The sequence below is a fragment of the Hibiscus syriacus genome, unplaced genomic scaffold (assembly GCF_006381635.1).
Source record: "Hibiscus syriacus cultivar Baekdansim isolate YM2019G1 unplaced genomic scaffold, ASM638163v2 tig00110890_pilon, whole genome shotgun sequence".
In the NCBI taxonomy this organism is placed as follows: domain Eukaryota; kingdom Viridiplantae; phylum Streptophyta; class Magnoliopsida; order Malvales; family Malvaceae; genus Hibiscus; species Hibiscus syriacus.
This window is the reverse complement of record NW_024062900.1, coordinates 15,421,771-15,445,092: the sequence shown is the minus strand read 5'-3', so window position 1 is coordinate 15,445,092 and position 23,322 is coordinate 15,421,771. Positions and strand designations below refer to the sequence as shown.

At 36.5% G+C, this 23,322-nt stretch overlaps 1 protein-coding gene and 1 long non-coding RNA gene across 2 annotated transcripts; one reads left to right on the top strand and one right to left on the bottom strand.

Annotated features, from left to right (window-relative positions):
* Positions 1 to 14,497: 14,497 nt before the first annotated feature.
* Positions 14,498 to 15,089, top strand: LOC120144858. The gene is made up of 3 exons (XR_005518075.1): positions 14,498 to 14,544; positions 14,788 to 14,920; positions 15,017 to 15,089. It is a non-coding gene; the product is annotated as an uncharacterized LOC120144858 (long non-coding RNA).
* A 2,809-nt stretch (positions 15,090 to 17,898) lies between these two features.
* LOC120144771 lies at positions 17,899 to 20,961 on the bottom strand. Its single transcript, XM_039158749.1, has 6 exons — positions 20,136 to 20,961; positions 19,589 to 19,669; positions 19,472 to 19,537; positions 19,254 to 19,278; positions 18,864 to 19,017; positions 17,899 to 18,555 (listed from the first exon to the last, which is right to left on the bottom strand). Exons 1-6 carry the CDS (start codon positions 20,959 to 20,961, stop codon positions 17,899 to 17,901), a joined length of 1,809 nt encoding a protein of 602 aa, XP_039014680.1.
* Positions 20,962 to 23,322: the final 2,361 nt, after the last annotated feature.

Below are 23,322 nucleotides of genomic sequence, written 5' to 3'. Positions count from 1 at the left end.
TTGACATGGACTCTGATTTGTACTTGACCTGAATTATGTTTTAATTTTTTATATATATATATCAGTTATAAGCGGAATATGATTATTTGGGGGGAATAATGTTGGAGGAAGTATACCTGGAGGTTCCTCTGCTGTGTGCTCAGGACCTTATTTACCGGCTCCTCTGCTGTGTGCTCAGGGCCTTACTGGACTTGTTGGTGGGTGTATGGTTCTGGGGAACCTACACAATTTGGACTTGATGGATGGGGATAGTATTCATATTTTTTAAAAAAATAGAACATGTTTGATAACTGATTTTACTGGAATATTTTATTCGTATGTTTTATACATTGTTTGGAGCACACTGAGCTTTTTAGCTCATTCTATAGTTTTTATCCTTTTTTAGATAACAACAGACCGTGAACTAGCAGATTTGGCATCAGGGGAAATCAACTACTTATTTTGTACGAACATATATTTCTATATGTTTTTCAGTTATGTTTGGCGACATGTATTTGCTATAATTTTGGACATATCTGTATTATTAATAGTTTGTTCTATATTATATTTAACGTTCTATAAGTTATAAAAAAACCTCTGAATGGGATATGTGACCACTTAGGTTTGAGTTTATCTTACAGACAGGGTCTGGGGGGTTACATTTGGTGGTATCAGAGTCTTCGGTTTTAAACACTCGGACTGTATATGGGTCCTAAACTTTGGATTTTTAAGAAATTTAAAAAAATGTCACCTTATTTTATAATTTAAAGTTTTCTCGGGATCCCTGATGCTAATCTGACATATGTTTCAAATTCTTTCTGTAGAGCCTTATACGATGAATGCTGCTAGAGGTCGTAGGACAGGACGTGGACGTGGTAGAGGGCGAGTCGCTCGACCTTCTGTTACGATAGACGATTCGATGTCACCACGTGATCCTCCTGTTCCGCAAGTAGATCCGACTCTTTCTCATGATGATCAATTTACTCCTGTGAGAGACCCTCCCGTCACTGAAGATGAGGATTCTGAGATGAATGAAGACGCCGTTAACAGAGCTATCTTCCGCATGTTTCAAAGAGCTGCTAGAGCCCCTAGTAACATGACTGCAGTGGATATTTCAAATTCTTTGGTTGCTACTGGTGTAGTTCCATTCGAGGGCATTACTGGTGGACCTCCGACAGACGCTGAGTAATGGCTGGAGGACACAGAGAGGATTATGGATGAGATGGACCTCAGACCTAAGCAAAAGTTAAAGGAGGCCCTAACTATGTTGAAGAAAGAAAGCTTCAGATGGTGGCAATCCATTTCTGGTAGTATTCCAAGGAACCAATTAACAAGGGATCTTTTCAAGACGCGCTTCCGAAGTCGCTACATCGGAGAGAGATATCTACAGGAGCGACGCCAGGAGTTTCAGAATCTAGAGCAGGGTAATATGTCTGTTATGGATTACGAGGTGTAGTTCATCCGATTGAGCCGTTATGCTCCTGGACTTGTTGACACTGAGACATATCGATGCTTGAGGTTTGAGAATGGACTCAGGTATGAGATCAGGAGTCGAGTCGCTACCCACCGAGAGAGGAATTTTGATGCTTTGGTTGAGATAGCCAAGACTGTTGAAGAAATAGAGCGACTGGGTATGGAGCACAAGAGAGATAGTGATCGAGCTCAAACCCGATTCAGGAGGCCTTCTGGTTCTGTTGATTCTTCTGTATATCCTAGCAAGAGAGGATGGGGTGATTCCTTTCAGAGAGGCGGTGTGAGTGTCAGACCTGCTGCATTTGGTTCTTCAGCTGTTCAGCCTTCTAGACATGGTGGATCTTCTGGGTTACAATCTTTGCGGACATGTGATTATTGTGGGAAACATCATCTTGGAGAATGCAGAATGAAATTGGGCACATGTTATAAGTGTGGTTATGGTGACCATTTTTTGAGGGACTGTCCAGAGCGAGATCGTTCATTTCAGACACCAGCTCGTACTCCCGCTAGTTCTCATAGTACAGTTCAGACTCCAACACGGGGACGTACTCAGGAGAGAGCACTTGGATTGGCTAGCAGAGGCTGAGCATCTCAGAGTAGGGGTCCAATCAGATCTGAGGCCAGACAACCTACATTGGTTTACACTGCTAGACTTCGACAAGATCGTGATGGGCCTAATGTGACTACATGTACTATTACTATTCATTCAGTTCCATACTTTGCATTGTTTGATAGTGGCTCTATAAATTCCTATGTATCACATTCCGTTTCTGAGGGTCTAAATATTCCTGTTGAGAATACTGAGCATTCGGTGATAGTTCAAAGTCCCTTAGGCAAGTCCATTGTGTTGGATCGTATTTATAAAGAGTGCCCTATTGAGATCAATGGAGAGCTTTTTCTGGCTGACCTGATGGAGTTACCTTTGGAAGAGTTTGATTTGATTCTCGGCGTAGATTGGTTGGACAAACATCGAGTAAATATTGATTTTGAGGCTAAGAGAGTTGTTCTGAAGACCCCGGATAATCGAAAGATTGTAATGATCGGGGAACGTCGTGGATTTCTGACAAATGTTGTATCTACTTTGATAGCTGAGAAGATGATCAGGAAAGGTTCCGAGGCGTTTCTTGCTTATATATTGGATACTAGGAGTTCTCAGTCTGATATTGAAGGTATCCGGATTGTCAAGGGATTTTTCGATGTTTTTCCTGAGGAGTTGCCTGGATTACCTCCGGATAGAGAAGTTGAGTTTGAGATTGAAATCTATTCTGGTTCCACTCCAGTTTCAATGGCTCCTTATCGTATGGCCCCAAAGGAACTTAAAGAACTGAAAGTCCAACTCCAGAAGTTGTTGGACAGGGGATTTATCCGACCCAGTGTATCACCGTGGGGAGCCCCAGTTCTCTTTGTCAAGAAAAAAGATGGGACATTGAGACTTTGTATCGATTATAGGAAACTGAACAGGCTCACGGTTAAAAAAAATATCCTTTGCCCAAAATCGATGATCTATTTGACCAATTTCAAGGGGCTTCTATCTTCTCAAAAATAGACTTGAGGTATGGGTATTATCAACTCAAAGTGAAAGATTCAGATATTTCGAAGATTACTTTTCGAACTCGGTATGGGCATTATGAGTTTTTAGTGATGTCGTTCGGGTTAACAAATGCCCCTGCTGCTTTTATGGATCTGATGCATAGGGTGTTTCGACCTTATTTGGACCAGTTTGTAGTTGTGTTCATCGATGACATACTGGTTTATTCTAGAAGTGAAGAAGAACATGAGGAGCATTTAAAGATTGTTTTACAGACTATAAGGGAGAATAAGCTATACGCTAAGTTGAGCAAGTGTGAATTATGGCTCAGCGAAGTGACTTTTCTTGGACATATCGTTTCTGCTGATGGTATTCGGGTGGATCCAAGCAAAATAGAGGCTATTCTGAACTGGAAGCAACCCATGAACGTTTCTGAGATTCGTAGTTTCTTGGGCTTAGCTGGTTACTACCGTCGTTTTGTTGAGGGGTTCTCCCTTATTGCAGCTCCTCTGACGAAACTATTGAGGAAAGATGTTCCATTTATCTGGTCTGAGAACCAACAAGCTAGCTTTGAGAAACTGAAGACTGTTATAACTCAAGCCCCAGTACTGATTCAGCCTGAATCTGGGAGGGATTTTTCTGTCTACAATGATGCTTCTCACTCTGGATTAGGTTGTGCTTTGATGCAAGATAGGAAGGTTGTCGCTTATGCTTCGCGTCAATTAAAGCCGCATGAGCGTAACTGTAACATCCGCAATACCGGGTTAGTGACCAAATTGTAAAGTTTTAGAATTTGGTGACTAAAGTATAAGAATGAAATAGTTCAATGATTATTGGATATATATGATGAAGGTTAATTAGTAATTATTAAAGGAAATTAAGGGTGAAATGTTCATTTGACCAGAAAGATTTTTATTTTTCTTTTAAAGGTGATATAAACGTGGGAAGGGTGAGAAGAAAAGAAAGTTCTGGAGCTGGGTCATTTCCTTCCTCCTCTCTTACCGTATGCTCCATGGCAAAGGTAAGTTTAATTTCAGTTGGTTAATTATGGAGTTTTAAGCTTAGTTTTGATTCTTTGGGTATTAAATAAGCTTAAGGAAAGCTTATATGGGATTTAAACAATAAGATAAAGGAATTATGAAGGAATTTGCAATATGAGTTTTAAGATGAAATTTTGATATGGTATGGTTGTTGAAGTTTTATGGATGAATTTGACTTGTCATCAATCTAATTAAGAAGTATGAAGTGTTAGAATTGGAATTAGAACACATTGAAAATTTGGTATGATTCTTGAATCTCATATGGAAGATAGGATTTTGAGGTTTAAGATGAAATAAATGAATATAGATTGGTTTAAGTATGTGTAGTAGAGTTAAGAATGAAAAGGGGATGATATATGAAGTGTTTGAGAGGAAATGAAGTAATTTTCGAGTTAAAAATATGATTTCTGGGCAAGGGGAATCGGTACCCATTCAAGGGGAACCGATACCCCTTCAAACGACAGAATTCCAGAATGTCATAAGGGTATCGATACCCCCAGTAGGGAATCGATACCCCCCTAAAGGAAATTGTGAATATGGGTTTAATAAGTTCGTTTAAGTTGCTAGTATCTAATTACAAGGTGTAGGTATCTAATGATTGCCTCAAAATATATATTTATGTAGATTCTGCGCGTAAAGCAATTCCAGAACATTTGGCAAGTAAGATCGATCAAGGGAAAGATAAGAGATTGAAATTGACTAGTGAGGCCAGGTGAGTGCATACTAGTGATATGTAGTGTTTAATGGAAATAAGACTTGCGATGAGTCTATTTCCTAGAGTAATATGCATGAAGTCATGGACATGATTATGTGTGGTTATAATTATATGTGATTATCTGTATTACATTGATTGTATGTATGCATGACTAAAGATAATGATATGTTTTGTATATGCTATATATGATGTATGTAAGACTTTAATATGTAATAATGGAAGAACATGAGATAAGTTATATGATAGAGTCATAAGAAATGAAATGAACAAGAGAGAATAAGATAATCAAGTATAAGTTATATGATATGGTATAAGTGATTATACGAGAAATGTTAGGAGACTCTAAGAGAATAGTATGAATTCGAAGGCATAATAAGGATACATAAGTAATATAGGGAAGATTGATAAATTAAAGGAAACTATGGTTTATGTATTATAGTGAAGAGCTACAAAGTTTTATTAAAGAGTATTGTGGAAGTCATGAGAAATTGAACTAAATAAATAGATGGTTTATGTGAGTGGAAAAGGAAAATGATATAAAATAAATGGAAATTATTTATAAGATAGCATGAGACTAATTGAACATGGAATATAAACTTTATAAAGGAGTACTTGGGTAAAATCATTATATGATACAATTATAGAGTATTACTATACAAATTATATTAAAATATGATATATAAGAATATGAGTAAGTTTATAGGATATTGATAGGACATATAAGAATATTTAAATGTATGCTGATATGAAAAAGGGAATACAAAGAAATGGAGCATAAGGTAGATAATATGATATCTGTTATTATATATATATATATGATATGATATATGTCATCAGGTAATATGAAAGGACTCTGAAAATTGATATAAGCTACGTGAAAGTGTTCTAGGTGTTTCTATATGTTATATGAAGTATATGATCTTATGTAAACAAGATATGATAAGTATGTTTACATGAATAAATGTGATTGGGTGAGAAATGATAGAAATTATATGAAAACATGATATATGTGACATGTGAATTATATGGAAATGATCTACGTGTAAGTGAACTATGTGACTATGTGATAATATGAAAAGAAGCTATGTGATACGTGATATGTGAAAGCGAATTACAAGTTTATGTGAATATTTGAAATGAAATAAATGATAACGCCCATGTTATGTGTCATGAGAGCTAGGGGTATAGTTGGCATGCCAAGAGTCGAGGGTCTACGCGGTCCTTCGGGACATATGTATATTCTTTGGAACATGTGTGAAGTCTTGAAAGACACATACTTGATCCCTAGTATATGTATATGATTCTTAAGGAATAATATGTGGTCCTTATGGACATTATTATATGGCACTACGGTGCAATTCTACGCGGCACTTCAGTGCAATTATACGAGCTGTGGTGACAGCATTAGTGCACAACCTCTATAGACTCACATATCGATAGTTCTCACATATGTACATGGGCTAATCCAGAGATATGAACAAATATATGTTAGTGGTATGATAAATGTTATAGAAATGATATGATGTTGTGTGTGTATAGTGTTTGATTGAAAAGGTTAACCATAAAAGTATGTGATTACATGATAAACTGTTAATGATGAATTATGTGTATATATGTATTTACTGTAATTAATCTGATATGATTTTATATGATACGAAGAATGCATGGAATTGGTATAACATGATAGAACAGAACATGCATGTATTGATATATGTTATAAAGTGCATTATAAGTTGTTATGTCTCACTAAGTCTTCGACTTAGCGTGTGATTGTTTCACACGTAGGTTTCGAGAAGAGTAAAGAGTAATGCGGAGCAAGACAGGTCAGTTTTCCTTACCAAATGTCAGATCAGAAAATATAGGTACTGTATATAGAGTGTAGTTGGCATGTAGTCTAAAGATATAAATTGTATGAACTCTGATATATTTTGTAAACGATTTGAATAAGTTAAATGTTATCAAAGTTTTTAAATTACTCACTATTTTATACGAATAAATGTTTGAAAAGTCAATGTGACACTTCGGACTCGTATCCGGGTCAGATACAGGTTGGGGGTGTTACAGTAACTATCCTATTCACGATCTGGAGTTAGCTGCCGCAGTTTTTGCTTTAAAGATCTGGAGACACTACCTATACAGAGAGAAGTGTTATATTTATACTGATCATAAGAGTCTGAAATATCTGCTTACTCAGAAAGAATTGAATTTGAGACATTGTCGCTGGTTGGAGCTTCTAAAGGACTATGATTTGGAGGTAGAATATCATCCAGGGAAAGCTAATGTAGTGGCAGACGCCTTAAGCCGTAAGACGATATCAGATCTCAGAGCCTTATTCGCCAACTTGAGTTTATTTGATGATAATAGTCTGTTAGCAGAGTTGCAGGTTAAGCCTACTTTGGCCGAGGAGATTAAGACCAAACAACTTCTGGATAACCCATTGCTTTCCATTATTGAGCAAGTTAAACAAGGATCGAGTTCAGAGTATACTATGGATCAGGATGGTATTTTGTGTTTTCATGGTCGTTACTGCGTACCTAAAGATGATGATTTGAGGCGAGTTATTCTTCAGGAGGCTCATAGTAGTTCTTATGCTATGCATCCTGGCGGGGACAAAATGTACAATAATCTCAAGGAGCGTTACTTTTGGACTAATATGAAGAAAAATATTTCAGATTTTGTGGCGAGGTGTTTGAATTGTCAGCAGGTTAAGGCAGAACACCAACATCCATCTGGATTATTACAGTCAATTAAGATTCCTGAGTGGAAATGGGAGCGCATTACGATGGACTTCGTTACTGGTCTTCCTCTAACTCATTCTAAAAAGGATTCTATTTGGGTAATTGTTGATCGACTCACCAAGTCAGCTCACTTTATCCCTATTCGGGTTAATTATTCTCTGGACAAACTGGCTAGATTGTACATTTATGAGATCGCTAGACTTCATGGTGTTCCGTTGTCTATCATATCTGATCGAGATCCGAGATTCACCTCCAGGTTCTGGAAAGCTTTGCACGAGGCTCTGGGTACTCGTTTGAATTTCAGTATAATTTTTCATCCTCAAACTGATGGACAGTCTGAGCAAGTAATTCAGGTGTTGGAGGATATGTTACGAGGTTGTGTGATTGATTTTCGTGGTAGTTGGGAAGATTTCTTGCCGTTATCTGAGTTTGCTTACAATAATAGTTATCAGGAGAGTATTTGTATGGCACCGTACAAGGTTCTGTATGGACATAGATGTCGTACTCCTATATGTTGGACAGAGTTACATGATAGAAAAACTTTGGGTCCAGACTTGGTTCGAGAGACTGAAGATACTGTCAGACTGATCCGTGATCGCTTAAGAGAGGCATTTGATAGGCATAAGTCATACGCAGATAAGCGACGTAAGAATATTGAGTTTGAGGTTGGAGATCAGGTTTTTCTCAAGGTATCTCCATGGAAGAAGGTATTGAGATTTGGACGTAAGGGTAAACTGAGTCCGCGATTTATTGGGCCGTATCGTATTCTGAAGAAAGTCGGACCTGTTGCTTATCAACTTGAGTTGCCTCCCCAGCTCAGTCGTATTCATGATGTTTTTCATGTGTCTATGTTGAGACGATACTGTCCAGATCCAGATCACATCATTCAGGTTGATGAGGTAGAGCTGAGACCTGATTTGTCATATGAGGAGGAGCCTGTTCAGGTTTTAGAGAGGGATGAGCGAGTTCTTCGGAATAGGCGTATTCCAATGGTCAAAGTTCAGTGGAGTAATCGTAGCCCCTCAGAAGCTACTTGGGAGACATTGAAGTCAATGGAGGTTCAATTTCCTCATCTATTTTCATAAGGTAAATTTCGAGGACGAAATTTCTTGTAGAGGGGGAGAATTGTAATAACTTGAAAATTTCAAAATAATATCTAATTGAAATTTGAGAATTTAATTGTGTAAATTAGTGAATTTTGGGGACTAAATTGAAAGATTTTAAAACTTGAAGCTTGTTTTAGAGTTAAAGAAAATTTAGGGACCAAGCCTTGAATTTGTCCAATAAAAGTAGGTATGTTGGATGATATATACGTGCAATTGGTTTCAATCAGAAACCAATTGCTCCAAAAATCCCCTTCCCCTATGCCAATTTCCAACGACGATCCCGACACCGTCCGAATTCCGATCGTCGTTTTGAAAGCACCATCGTGTTCGTTATCGAGTCAGGAACAATTCCCGTAAATTAATTGAAGCGAAACGCTGCCAAACGCCGTGAATTTCAAGTCAAAGCATCGACGTTTTTTTTAGCTCAATCACCTAGAAAATCCTAAATTCATCGCCGATCGTTGCTCCGTTTACGACACCTCCCGCACCATCGTGTTCCTTGTGCCGTTCCGAGTCCGCCAGTGTCATCCTCGGTTTCCGTCGACGACGGCGCGTGGTGAGGTGAAGCAGTTAAACTTTCCGATTTGTTGAAAACGAGCTCTCCGCCGTTCAAAAATTTGAACTGATCTTTGTAAGTATCTAGAAATCGCTCAAAATGATTTTTAAGAATTTTCTGTAATTTTTCCGACGCTTATAGACGCCGCACGCGCCCCCACACGCCGCCACTGCGCGTGGGGAAGACTAAAATAATCGGTTTAACCGGGTTTTCAAAGGTTTGACCGGGTTTGACCCGACCGTTGACCGTTGATCGGGTGATATTTTGGGAATTAATTTGAAATGGGTGCTATTTTGGGAATTTAATTCGAAGAAATGCTATTTTGGCAATTTAATTCGAAAAAAGTGCTATTTTGGGAATTTAATTTGAAAATGTGCTATTTTGTAATTATTTTAAAAAGGTGCTATTTCTGTAAAATGATTGACAATTTGTTGACCACCTTTGACCAGAACTTTGACCGGCTTTGACTGGCTATTAAACAACTGTTAATCTTTTTCGAGAATACCTATCCTGACAGTTTTCGACGTCCCGAATCCGTTTTTGGGGTCGGTTTCACAAAATTCAAAACCGAAAGTCTCTGAATCGTCAGTCAAACCTGTTGACTTTTATTTTGACCAAGAATTCAAATTTTCGGAAAGTCATACTTTATGATTTTCGACGTCCTAAATCTGATTCCTAAGTCCGTTTTGCCAAATTCTGACCCGAAATTCCCGAATCGAGCTTGTAAACCCAGAAGGCTTAATATTTTAATATTTTGATTATTTAATTGAGATTTGGTCAATGATTGATTCAATAAAAATATTTTATGAAAGTACTCGTGTTTCACCTGAGCAATGATCAATTAGGTCCGGTGTTATCCGTTCGTTAGATCAGCCTGAACCGCGTACTACGAGAATTACCCGTAGGTTTCCGTATATTATTTAAATAATATTTAGATTATTTATATTATGATTTCAATATGGATCTTTCCAATTCGTAGGATCTAGCGTTGCAGCAGAACGTGATCGACAGACCCAGTAATAGGCTTCCCTATCTGATTTCCCAGACTGTTACAGGTGTGTTTCCTAGTAGTGTTATTTTACTGTTTTAAACTATCATATAAATAGTTTATCTGATTTTTGACCTGGATTCTGATATGATATTTGACCTGAATTTTTATATGATACTTGACATGGACTCTGATTTGTACTTGACCTGAATTATGTTTTAATTTTTGATATATATATATATATCCGTTATAAGCGGAATATGATTATTTGGGGGAGAATAATGTTGGAGGAAGTATACCTGGAGGTTCCTCTGCTGTGTGCTCAGGACCTTATTTATCGGCTCCTCTGATGTGTGCTCAGGGCCTTACTGGACTTGTTGGTGGGTGTATGGTTCGGGGAATCTACACAATTTGGACTTAATGGATGGGGGTAATATTCATATTTAAAAAAAAATAGAACATGTTTGATAACTGATTTTACTGGAATATTTTATTCGTATGTTTTATACACTGTTTGGAGCACACTAAACTTTTTAGCTCATTCTATAGTTTTTACCCTTTTTCAGATAACAACAGACCGTGAACTAGCAGATTTGGCATCAGGGGAAATCAACTACTTATTTTGTACGAACATATATTTCTATATGTTTTTCAGTTATGTTTGGTGACATGTATTTGCTATAATTTTGGACATATCTGTATTATTAATATTTTGTTCTATATTATATTTAACGTTCTATAAGTTAAAAAACCTCTGAATGAAATATGTGACCACTTAAGTTTGAGTTTATCTTACAGACTGTGTCTGAGGGGTTACATAATAACTTACTCGATTATTTAGTTTTCCCTTTGGAAGGTTAATTGAAACTATGTTCGAACATAGAGAGTAATTTACCCATTTTCATCTCTGATTTTAAATATAATTCCTGTACCAATCAGATATTGAACTCCAATAAAATACAACAAATCAACAACCAAAAATCATCTGTACACTAAAACTATGCACACTTTATTGTTTATAAAATCATTTAATTTAATAATATCACATACTAATATTACCCTAAAAACATTTATAATAGAATGTGATAATTCTAATTCAGATTGTTTATGCAATGAAATTCTCTCCTATGTTACAAGGGACTAACTTCAAAAATTTAGAAGATATTAAACTTATAAAATTATAGGACATGAAAATGGATGATCAATCAAAAATACAAAAATTATTTATATTTTTAAGTATAATAGAAATAATACTCTTTCCTTTCAATCTATTTGTGCACATGCTAGCTCATGACTCCATTCAGCTACAAATATATTGTTGATTCTTTATCAGAAGAGAAAATTTTAAGAAGGAAGAAAATTAGACTATATTCAATATATATATATAGAGAGCTGCAAAGACGACGAGGGAGAAGAAGCGTAAGAGAGTTACAGTGGTCGAGAAAAATCCCTCAAGGCCGTAAGGCCAATCACAATGGAAAAGGTTAACATGCTCCGCCATGGAAACTGAGTTGAAAATGCTTCAGACTCGATCAGGGTTAACTCAATCTTTCAACGGCTTCGTGTATGTATATATAGAATTGCCTACTTCCTTACATTCTTCAATCTTGAACTTCTTCAAGATCTCCTTGGCATATTTCTTCTAAGAAGATGAAGATTTAATGCTCAATTTGCTTAATTTTCGTTCCACGAAAGAAGGTTATCAATTTGAGATTTGTCAACTCAAAAACTTTCATCATTTCTTGTTTGAATTGACATGGTTATGTTTAATTTTTGTCGATGTTTTATCGTGTCGGATACAAATATGTATCTAATTCGTAATTTGAAACTTGAAGGTTGAAGGAAAGAAGAAAGCGCTCGATAGAGGATCTAAGAGCGTGACATTTCGATTGAAGGCACTGACCTTTGTCTTTTATTCACAAATAATCCGATCACGCAGGCATATATGAACTGTGCACAGGGGTTTAACAGACAACACACATGAACAAGGCTGATAGCCTGATACAAACCAAGATGAGGTGGGAATTTGATTTGATTTGATACCACTTCGAAGACAGTTTCATCGTCCCGGAAGAACAACGCGTTCCTTCTGTATTGTCTTTGCATATTATTTGGTTACCAATGCAAGTCGAAATTTACTTTAAAAAGACTACTTGTCAGTCAACCTTGGCTTTTTTTTTTTCATCTGTACTTGCAGAGAACAGTAGAGAGCTGATTGATCAGGAAAATACTTCGTCTCCTGGAATTTGTAAACCTTATCTTCAGCCCCAACAGAGTTTTAATGCAATTAATAAACTCAAAGTTAGTTCTACTTCTTTCAACTTTCTGGATAACTTCTAGTGCTATAAGCTTGAATATTCTCAGAGACAATGATATTCTACATAGACCTCATTAACCCTCGCTGTCTTAGCTCAGCCAGTAGAGCTCGTGGCTTTTAACTCATGGTCGTAGGTTTGATTCCCACAGACGGCGATTCTTCATTGAACTTACATTTTAAAGTTCTTCCTTAGTCATCCACGAATATAAAGTCAAACATTTAGGATCAAAATACTTGACATGATCCGGCTGTAGATCTTTATATTTTATTCGTCTTTATTGTTTTGTTGTTTTGTTTGTAAAGAAGAAAACCTAAATTGAACTCCGAGTATCCTTGTTAAACTAGGACTGGGTTTTCAAGACATCGTTGTTAACATGAACACTGCTAAAGGGTGACCTGAATCCTATAAATATCAATCAATCCCCTCATTGTTCTGTAGGTGTTTTCATGATAAACAAATCATGAAAAAGTGTAAATTCTCAGCTGAACATATGGGACAGTGGTGCAATCTTCCTAATTATATTTTAGCTTCGATCCGTTCGTATCATTTTGGCAAACATCATACGAGTTTTCTGGCTGTTTGCCGTTAATGGAGGTTGGCTCCACCTCCACTTAAATGAATCCCTCGTCCATCATCGGAAACATGTCGATATCCATCTCTTTTCCACTTCTCTTGTAAAAGTTCGGATTGCAGATTCTATGATCCATTCTACAATGCCTCGTAGGAATCTCTGATCTCGATAAGTTGATCGATGAAAGAATTTTCCACTCCAACTATGGCTGGTTGCTCATGTCTCAGGCTGCTCAACTCTTTTTCTACCACGCATTCGCCAAACTAGGGATCGACGTACCCCTTCCAAGGTCTTCCTACATTGTTCACATTAAATACTGGGCCAGAATGTGCTTCTCATCTTCGCCAACTTCACCCGATTGCATGGTTTTCGGTATCAATGATGATGATCCAAGAGAAGCTGAGTTCAATCATTTGTCGAGGACAAGTTTCGATAACAAGCGTTCCGTTGCAGTGAAGAGAATCAAATGGTTCGATTCATCGGAATGACAGCCCTGTTTTCTAGAAGGGCGCTTTCTATTGTTTAAGCATAGATGAGGAATTCGGTCTCTGATCCCAAGACAAGGGACAGCCGTCGTTGAAAGATATTCGACAAGCTAAAACATCCTTGTGAACTAACTCAAGAGACTTTTTGGTCGAGTTGAACGGCGAACTGATTTTGATATGCCTCGGCCATATTGGAAAGTATGTCAGGGTTTTTCGACTTAATTGTGACTGAAAATTCAGATGGGAAGAAGTTGACAGTTTAGGAGATACGATGATTTTTGCAAATAGAACAGGCTGTGTTTCCATGCAATCTCGTACAACGGGGAATTCCATATGTTTTCCAATCTTCGACAGTGGAGGCAATGGCTTGTTTTATTCACTTGCATCACGTATATTTCACTCACTTAGAGTCAGTATAGGCTAGAAAAAATTTGGTGGAAATAAATTTCGATCCGATTTTAAATGTAAAGCTTGTGAAAAGAGAGGTAGGGGACAACGTTTGTCTACCCTCATCCACCTCCTGCATTGGAGTAGAAAAAGAAACTGCGTTTACTTGGTTGGTTGTTTTTCAAGAGGTGAAAACATGTAGTATGCTGCATTTATTTCCCATTTATCCTTCCAGCATTCAATTCAACAACACTAGTATTAACTGTTCATCCTTCTCAAGTTAAGGATAATAGACCTATTGAAAAAAAAATTAAAAAAATCCTCACTTCAAATAGAATTTGTAAATTAGTTAAAGGAATCAAATTTTACGCGCGCGTTTTTTACCCTTTGTTATTATCACACTTTCTTTCTCAATGACTTTGACTTGGCAAAACAAAGCCAAAACCGGAAGAAGAAAAGGAGTGCCTCACTCTGAGCCTCTCGCTCACTTTTCATCTCCCATACTTTCCTCTCTTCTTTCCCGCTTACCAAACAATACTTCTCTCTAAATCAGACTCTTTTATTTTGTAGTTCGAATCAAAAAATCAAAGACAAAGAAAGGAGCAAAAACTGTGTTGATGGCGTTGAATTTGTTTTCCATAGTTGCAGGCAATGCTGAAGGTTCGTCCTTATTTCCTTCTGTTTTGGTTTAGTTTAGTAGTGGTCAACCTAATTAACTTGTTTTGGTTAGCAATAACAGTTTGCTTTGTTCTTGGTGTTAAACAGTTGATGCTTGCCAATGGTTTTATATTACATGTGACAGCGAAATATTTCCTTCTGTTTTGGTTTAGTTTAGTAGTGGTCAACCTAATTAACTTGTTTTGGTTAGCAATAACAGTTTGCTTTGTTCTTGGTGTTAAACAGTTGATGCTTTGAATGCCTTAAAGATCAATTTGGGTAACTCTAGTGACGTATTTCAAAGTTGGAACGCAACCAATGAAAACCCTTGCCAATGGTTTTATATTACATGTGACAGCGAAAATAGTGTGACAAGAATGTAAGTTCTACTTGTGTATCTTTTTGCTATTTCAGTTGGTGGTTCTTCTGAGTTTCTAGTTTGATGTGATAAACGCTTTTGCTTTTGTCAACTTAGTGATATTCAGAATGCCAATCTTTCTGGTCAATTGGTTCTACAGCTTGGTCAGCTTACGAATTTGCAATACTTGTAAGTTGATAAGTTTAGTCAGGTGAATATGTTTTTTCTCGTTTTGTTAGAATTATTCTGCGCAGTAAAAGATAAATAAATGGAGGGAAAGCACAAAATCAGCATTCTTTGCCAAATGGTTTTTGATTGATTTGAATGAACACATGCTCATAGGATGTCGGAGTTAAACTTGGGGTGAAATTCCAGCGTTCCAGGTTAGGAAAAAAAAAAAGAAATAATTTGTAGGCGCAAATTTTCGGTGCTTTTATCGCTGTGCACAAGCTTTGTTTGTAATGCCATCTTAACCCCGGAGAAGGTTGTATATCTTTTGGGTTTTTGCACATTCATTAAAAGATACTGACTCAATTTTTAATGACAGGGAGCTATATGGTAATAACATATCTGGGATAATTCCGGAGGATCTCGGAAATTTGATCAACTTGGTGAGCTTGGATCTTTACTTGAATGCTTTAACCGGACACATTCCAGCTACTCTGGGCAATCTTAAAAGTCTTCGATTCTTGTACGAATACTTTTCACTTTTTTTTTAATGTGGCCAATTTATTAAATTTATTTCTGCTCTTGTTTTCTAGTATATATACATGATTTTAGTTATTATATGTAGTCAGCCATTATTAGCTAGGATGAAAGCACAATATAAATGATGCTTTCTTCCTGTGGAACAGGCGTCTCAACAACAACAGCTTGACAGGTCAAATTCCAATGTCCATAACTGCTATTATGTCCCTTCAAGTTCTGTGAGTGTTGCTATCAGATTTTTATTTCCACATTAGCTGTTTTATCTTGGCTTCAAGAACAATAGATAATGGATAGGATATTTTATCAACCGATGCAGCGATCTTTCAAACAATCATCTAGAAGGAGATGTTCCAGTTAACGGTTCCTTCTCCGTCTTCCTTTCTTGACAGGTTTTTCATTTATGCTATCAAACCCCTTGGCTCTTACGCTTCCTTACCACCAGCGCTTGTCCCCTCTTTTTCATATATATTACTCTTAGACTAGTGTTTAAGTTGATGCATCTCATTGTCATAGTTTTAGAAACAATCGACTCAATCATCTGCCTCCCATCCCACCACCAGCTTCAACTTCATCAGGTTCAGTTTCGATTTTATTCTTATTTCCTTTCTAATATCTTCAAACTGTGCCAAATTTTGAAGCATGTTTCTTTTTATTAGTGTTTTTTCTTCGTCTTTTTTCTTGAGATATTCCTTTCCATTTTCCCTGCATTTGAAACTATTTTGGTGTTACCACATCTATGCATACTGAAATTTAGAAAACAGAAAGAGAATTGTATTTATTGAATAAAAACGTTCCTTTTACACATATATATACAACCACTGAATAACCACTAACATTCCTAACTAACTACTTAACTACACATTCTGTTATCCCCCTCACGTTGGAGCATACAAATTTTGAATGCCCAACTTGAAAATTGACCTCTGAAAAGAAGCTGTAGACAATGCCTTAGTGAAACAGTCTGCCAGTTGATTTTGAGAGGAAACTGGCATTAGAACAATAACTCCTTGCCGCAACTTTTGTCGAATCAGATGACAATCAATCTCTATGTGTTTCGTGTGCTCATGATAAACAGGATTTTCTGCAATTCGAATAGTAGAGAGATTGTCACAATAAAGACTAGCCCGCTACTCTGCTTCACTGGATGAAAGAGAAACTGTCTGTTGTTTCTTGGACTTCCAAGAAATTAAAGCAAAACCTAGAAAAACACAAAAAACCTGTGAGTGATCACTGTGAATCAGGACATGAAGCCCAATCAGAATCATTGAAGGCCTTAAGCTTCAGATCATTTTCTGCTGGAAAAAACAAACCTTGACCCGGAGTTCCTTTTAAATATCGAAGCACTCGATGAGCAGCAATTAAATGATCTTCAGTAGGGACATACACAAATTGAGAAAGCTGTTGTACAACATATGTAATATCTGGTCTAGTGTTAGTAAGATACAACAACTTACCAACCAACTTCCTATAGCCAGTAATATCAGAAAGAGGTTGACCCTGAGTTGTAGAAAGTTTAGCATTTGCAACCATAGGAGTTGATACAGATTTAGACCCTAAAAAAACTGTTTCCTGTAGCAGATCCAAAGCGTATTTTCTTTGACACATATTAATACCACTCTTAGAACAAGAAACTTCGAGTCCTAGAAAAAATTTTAAACTCCCAAGATCCTTAATTTTGAACACATCATGCAGATAAGTCTTAACCTTACAAATTTCCTCCATATCTGCACTAGCAAAAATAATATCATCCACATAGACAACTAAAACAATAAACTTGGAACCTGTACCTTTGAAAAACAGAGAAAAATCAGAAGCAACTTGGTTAAAATTTTGAGAAAGTAAAGCAGTAGTTAACTTCTCATTCCTCTTCCTGCTAGCTTGTTTCAAACCATAGAGACTCTTATTTAGTTTGCAAACAAGACCAGATTGATTAGTAGTAAAGCCGAGGGGTAAATCCATGTACACTTCCTCTTGCAAATCCCCATGCAAAAAGGCATTATTGATATCTAATTGACACAAGTTCCATTTTTTTTGCAGCAGCAATAGCCAAAAAAGTCCTTAGTAATTTTTGCTACAGGGCTAAAAGTATCAAGAAAATCAACCCGACTGTTGTGTATACCCTTTTGCAACAATCTAGCCTTATATCTTTCTAAAGTACCATCAGACTTAAGTTTTGTTTTGTATACCCATTTACAACCTATAGTTAGTTTACCTCGAGGAAGCTGCACCAAATCCCAAGTATTATTAGCAGCTAAAGCTTTAATTTCAGCATTCATGGCTTCCTTCCAACATTAATGTTTAACAGCCTGACTATAAGTCTTAGGTTTAGTAAGTATAGAAGCACTACAGAGATGAGACTTATGGCTACAAGAAAACTTGTCATAGGAAAGCACCTGAGCAATACTGTGAGAGGTAGTTCTGGTTTTAGGCAGAGATACTTTTAAATCCTTATATTTTTTAGGTAACTGAATGTTCCTAGAAGGTATAGTGGATTGAGGAAGTACCTCTTTGGAAGCTGCAGTAGAAGGAATCACAAGAGGAGGTACTTCAGGACCTGTACTATGAAGCACTTCAGCAGAAGGATATACAGATGGACCAACAACAGGTTGAACCTCGTCAGGTGGCCCACCTGAATAGACAACATCTTCAAACAACATGTCATCAGAATAAGCAGGCAACACAATATTTGAAGGAGAAGAACAACTCAGATTATCTCTAAAAGGAAAACTATTTTCAGTAAAAACATCTCTTGAAACAAAAACATATTTGTTTTCCAAGTCATAAAGCCTAAAACCTTTAATATTCTTAGGAAACCCAAGAAAAACACACTTAACAGCCCTCAGATGCATTTTTGTTCTTGGCTTAGGTAGGAAAGAAGCAAAATCTAAACATAAGATGATCCAAAACAGGCTTCTTCTGATATAGAACCTGAAAAGGAGTCGAATTACCTAACACAGGTGTAGGAGTAACATTAATAAGAAAAATAGAATGTAAAACACAATCCATCTAAAAAAAGAGAGGAAGATGAGCAAGTATCCTCAAAGCCCTTGCAACAGCCAGGATATGTTGATGCTTTCTTTCAACTATACTATTTTGCTGTGGAGTGTGAGTACAAGAGTTTTGATGCACAATGCATTTTTCTTTGAAAAAAATCAACTAAACCAAATTATTTTGCATTATCAGTTCTGATGCATTTTATTTTAGCAGAAAATTGAGTCTCTATAAACTGATAAAACTCAACAATTAATCTTCTTACCTCAGACTTTGCTTTCATAGGGAAGATCCATAAAAATCTACTTTTACCATACACCACAGTTGAGAAATAAGTGTGTCCATAGATGCTCTTAACAGGAAAAGGACTCCATACATCCATATGAATTAAATCAAAACAAACACTGGAAACAGACTGACTAACAGGAAAAAGGAAGTCTCTTATGTTTAGCCAAATGACAAGTCTCACAATCAAGAGTAGAGTCAACAAATACATCACTGTTCAATTGAGAAAAAAAACTCATTCTCTGCCTAGCAGGATGTCCTAGCCTATTGTGCCACAGATTACCAGACAAAGTATTACAAGCAAAAACATATGAATTCTGAGTTTTACAAATCTCCAACTCATACAAACCATCAACCAATTTATCTATACCAATCGTCTTCCGGAGTTTCAAATCCTGTATGACACAAAAATTAAGAGAAAGAATTAACAACAAGAACCATCTTTAGTAATCTGAGAAGTAGAACTCAAATTTAAAGCAAAACTAGAGATAAGGAACTCATTTTTAAGAACTAGACTTGGTGAAAATTCAACAGTTCCTATGTGTGTGACCTTAACCAATTGATTATTTGGCAACCTAAAAAACTCACCATCAACAGGAGAACATTCACTAAAAAAACTAATAGAGTTCACAATGTGATCAGTAGCTTCTGAATCTACAATCCATTTAACATTAGGGATTTGATTAAAACAGGTAAAGACCATACCTGAGCCAGATGCTGCTGGTGCATCAAAAACAGAAGAGAGAGCATTGACCTGAGAAGCTGAAATTTGTGCAACCTCTCTTTCTTTTATTAAGGACATAAGCTATTGTATTGCTCCTTAGTAAGAGAAAAGGAACCACTTCTTGCATCAAAAGAATTAGAAGCTACTAGGGCTGAGCAACGAAACCGAGAAAACCAAAAAACCGACACGAACCGAGTAAAACGGTTCGGTTCGGTTTGGTTTGACCTTATACGGTTCGGTTTTCGGGTTGGTTTAAAGAATCAATTCTATTGATTCGGTTCGGTTCAGGTTTTCCATATGGAACCCATTTGTTCCATATTGAACCGAATAGACAAAAAAAAATTAATTTATAGTTTCAAGTGAATTTTTCATTGAAAAACCGATAAACCGAACCGAAAAAACCGCATTATCGAACCGAACCGAAAAAATCAGTTTCATATAATTCGGTTTTACAACCATTCGGTTTGGGTTCGGTTTAAATTCTAAAAACCCATTTATTTCGGTTCGGTTCGATTTTTAGTAAAAAACCGAACCAAACCGAATCGAATACACCCCTAGAAGCTACAGGTTCTTGGTTGTCAAAATTAGAAACCCGACTTGCTTTGCCAGTGTGTAGTCGATTAGAACTCTTATAACCAGGTGGGAAACCATGCTTGCGATAGCATTTATCCACAAAATGCCCATTTATGCCACAATATGTGCAGGTGGGCTTTTTACCAGAATTGAAAGATCTCTTCGAGTTATAATTGTTTCCAGAGTCATCCATTTGTACATTCTTATTACTAGACATATACCTTCTAGCAAGTAGTATATTAGATTCATCGACAGAAACAGTAACGCTAACAGACCTTTCATGCTGAACAACAATGGAAAATATCTCGTTTATAGTAGGCATAGGTTTCATCATAAGGATTTGAGATCTCTGAACAGAAAAACTCTCATTCAACCCTTTCAAGAATTTGAGAATAAAATCTTGTTTCCTATACTCTCTAACAGAACAATCGCACGTATTCAAGGGTCGCAAATTGCACATTTCATCCCACACAATTTTCAACTGCGTATAATAAGCGGTGACAGACAGCGTACCTTGCTGCAAAGAAAAAAAATCTTGTTGTAGATAACAAATTCGCATAAAATCTCCTTGAGAGAACCGATCAAAAAGATCTGCCCAAAGATTGTAAGCATAATCGATCCAAATCATGCTTTGCCTAAATTCAGAACTTAGGGTTCGTTGCAACCAAGAAAGCACAAGATTATTGCACTTTAGCCACGCTCGATACTTCGGATCATCCTCCCTAGGAACCTTGATCGAAACATCGACGATTGGTAATTTGTTCTTGGAAATCAACGACATCTTCATCGACCTCGCCCACTGTGGTAGTTGCTCCCTGTCAACAGCGCAGAAGTAAGAACAAGCGACGGATTTTCATTCGGGTGAATATAATATTCACTACTCGGACCATCATTCCTAAAAATTTGGATTGAATCTCCCTGACTTCAAGAACTATTATTCTCTGATACCATACTAAAATTTAGAAAACAGAATAAGATAATTGTATTTCTTGAATAAAGACGTTCCTTTACACATATATAGACAACCACTGACTAACCACTAACATTCCTAACTAACTACTTAACTACAAATTCTGTTAATGCAAACTGCATAGAATTTCTTTTTCTAAGGTGCCTTTAAGTCCAGAATTCAAATCTATCTTTCCACCATCAGTGTAGGTTCCTGCTAGAAATGTAATGTTCATGATAAAGGTGTAGTAAGAATATTTTATAATTTTTTAACTTTGTAGTTTGCACCGGCAGATAACAGGGTTTGGAATAGTGGGTGGGCACTTGATGTATTTTATAACTCGCACAACATTATTAGTACGAACAAAATACAATGTAATACTAGTTTCGAATAGTTTACAAATTCAACTCTCAAAAAAGCTTTGCTAAGTTCTATTTATTTTCATTCACTCTCTCGTTTTTTTCACTCACATTACTATTGTAGATGCTCATTTTGTCCGGGTTTATAGAAAATTACTTGTGACCCAACTCGTACCCAAGACAATTGAAGACCCAATTCAGGTTCAATGATCCAGTAGAGCAGCCTCTGTTCCACGTGAGAATTCCCTAAAATAAAAACGGTTATGGGGAGTTAACAAGCATGAATGAGAAGTTACCAATAAGATTGAGGTTTATAATGGTATGAGGAAACTGAAAAGAGGTTCAGTTTTTATTTGGGGTAACCATATCGAGAGGACCACGAAAAAGGAGAAGAATTTTTACACCATAACAGGGGGGGACATCCATCAGTTATCGCGAAGACAGAACCAAAAATAACCAGGGGAACCACGCTTTACTGTCTTGTAATAGGGGTATTCTGAAACAGAAATGAAGGAGAAGGTTTCCAACAATTGCAAAAGGAGTGTGATATAGGGTGTGTTCATGGTTTGAAACAAAAAAATAAACAAAGGTATGGATTTCCTTCAACAATTGCATGCAACCATATTTCCTTTTCCATTTATTACTTTCGAATCAAAGTAAAAGAGTAAATAGATTTGGGTTTTTCGAGTTACCTTGTCAGTGGGTGTCAATACCGGAGCAAGCTTTGGGGTCTGAGGTTGAGGAGTCTCGTCGGCCGTAGAACTTAGGGGTCGTTGCTTGTAGGTTCCGGGGTCGATTCTTGGGTTGTAAGGGATGAGAGTGAGACGATAGGAATGGAGGAGATAGGGAGAGAAGAGAGCATAACGGCTGTTGGACGATAAATGAGGGCTAGGTTAGCTCCTTACCCAAAATACCAGATATATTTTATGGCCAAAACGGCGCCGTTAGTGAGTTTAGGGATCCTGTTTTGCGCGTGGTTATGTGCCGCTTGAGCCATTCAACTTTTTGGTTTCATGCATTTTGGTCCATAAATCATGTTTTCTGTTTCCAATTTTGCATCTTTTTTTATGCGCTTTAATTTCAGTCCCAAATATTATGTTATTTAGTTTTTGTTAATTTAGACATTTAACTTCTGAATTGTTGCATGTTCGTTTTAGTCACTAAATCACATTTTTCAAGTTTATAATTTTATCTTCATGTTTGTAAGTGTTTCTTTTTTTAGTCATCTGTTCATATATCTTTTTTACTGTTTACGCATTTGGCTCGTAATTTTGGTTAATTGGCATTTTAGTCTTTAAATCTAATTTGTTGTGTTTTTAATTTGATCTTTGTATTTCATGCGCATTTAATTTAAGTCACAAATGTTGGTTATTTGTTTTTGTGATTTAGACATTAGGGCTCCAAGTTTTACATGTTACGTTTTAGTTCATGTTTAAGTTTCTTACGTGTATGTATGTGATTAGTTAGGGTTCGTTTCGGGTGTATACTTATCCTAGGTTTGAGTGATGATGATATGTGTGCATATGTTATTACGGTTCATAAGTATGGATTTAGGTGTAACATATATTTTTATTTAATTAATCTTTGCATGACATCATTTTTGCATAATTTACATGATAGCCTCACGTGCATAACTTGACTCTTATTACATAATTTAACTAAGGGTAATATCCTTTTAATTTAAAATTGTTGAAGTAGGCAGTCATAACTGATTTGAGGTCTACTTTTAATGATTTTAAAATAAAAGTGTATCCTGAAAGTGAAACAAAAAAATTGATTTGTCACCTAAAATTTGGGAACGAGAGAAAAAGAAATGTTCGTTTATTTAAATATA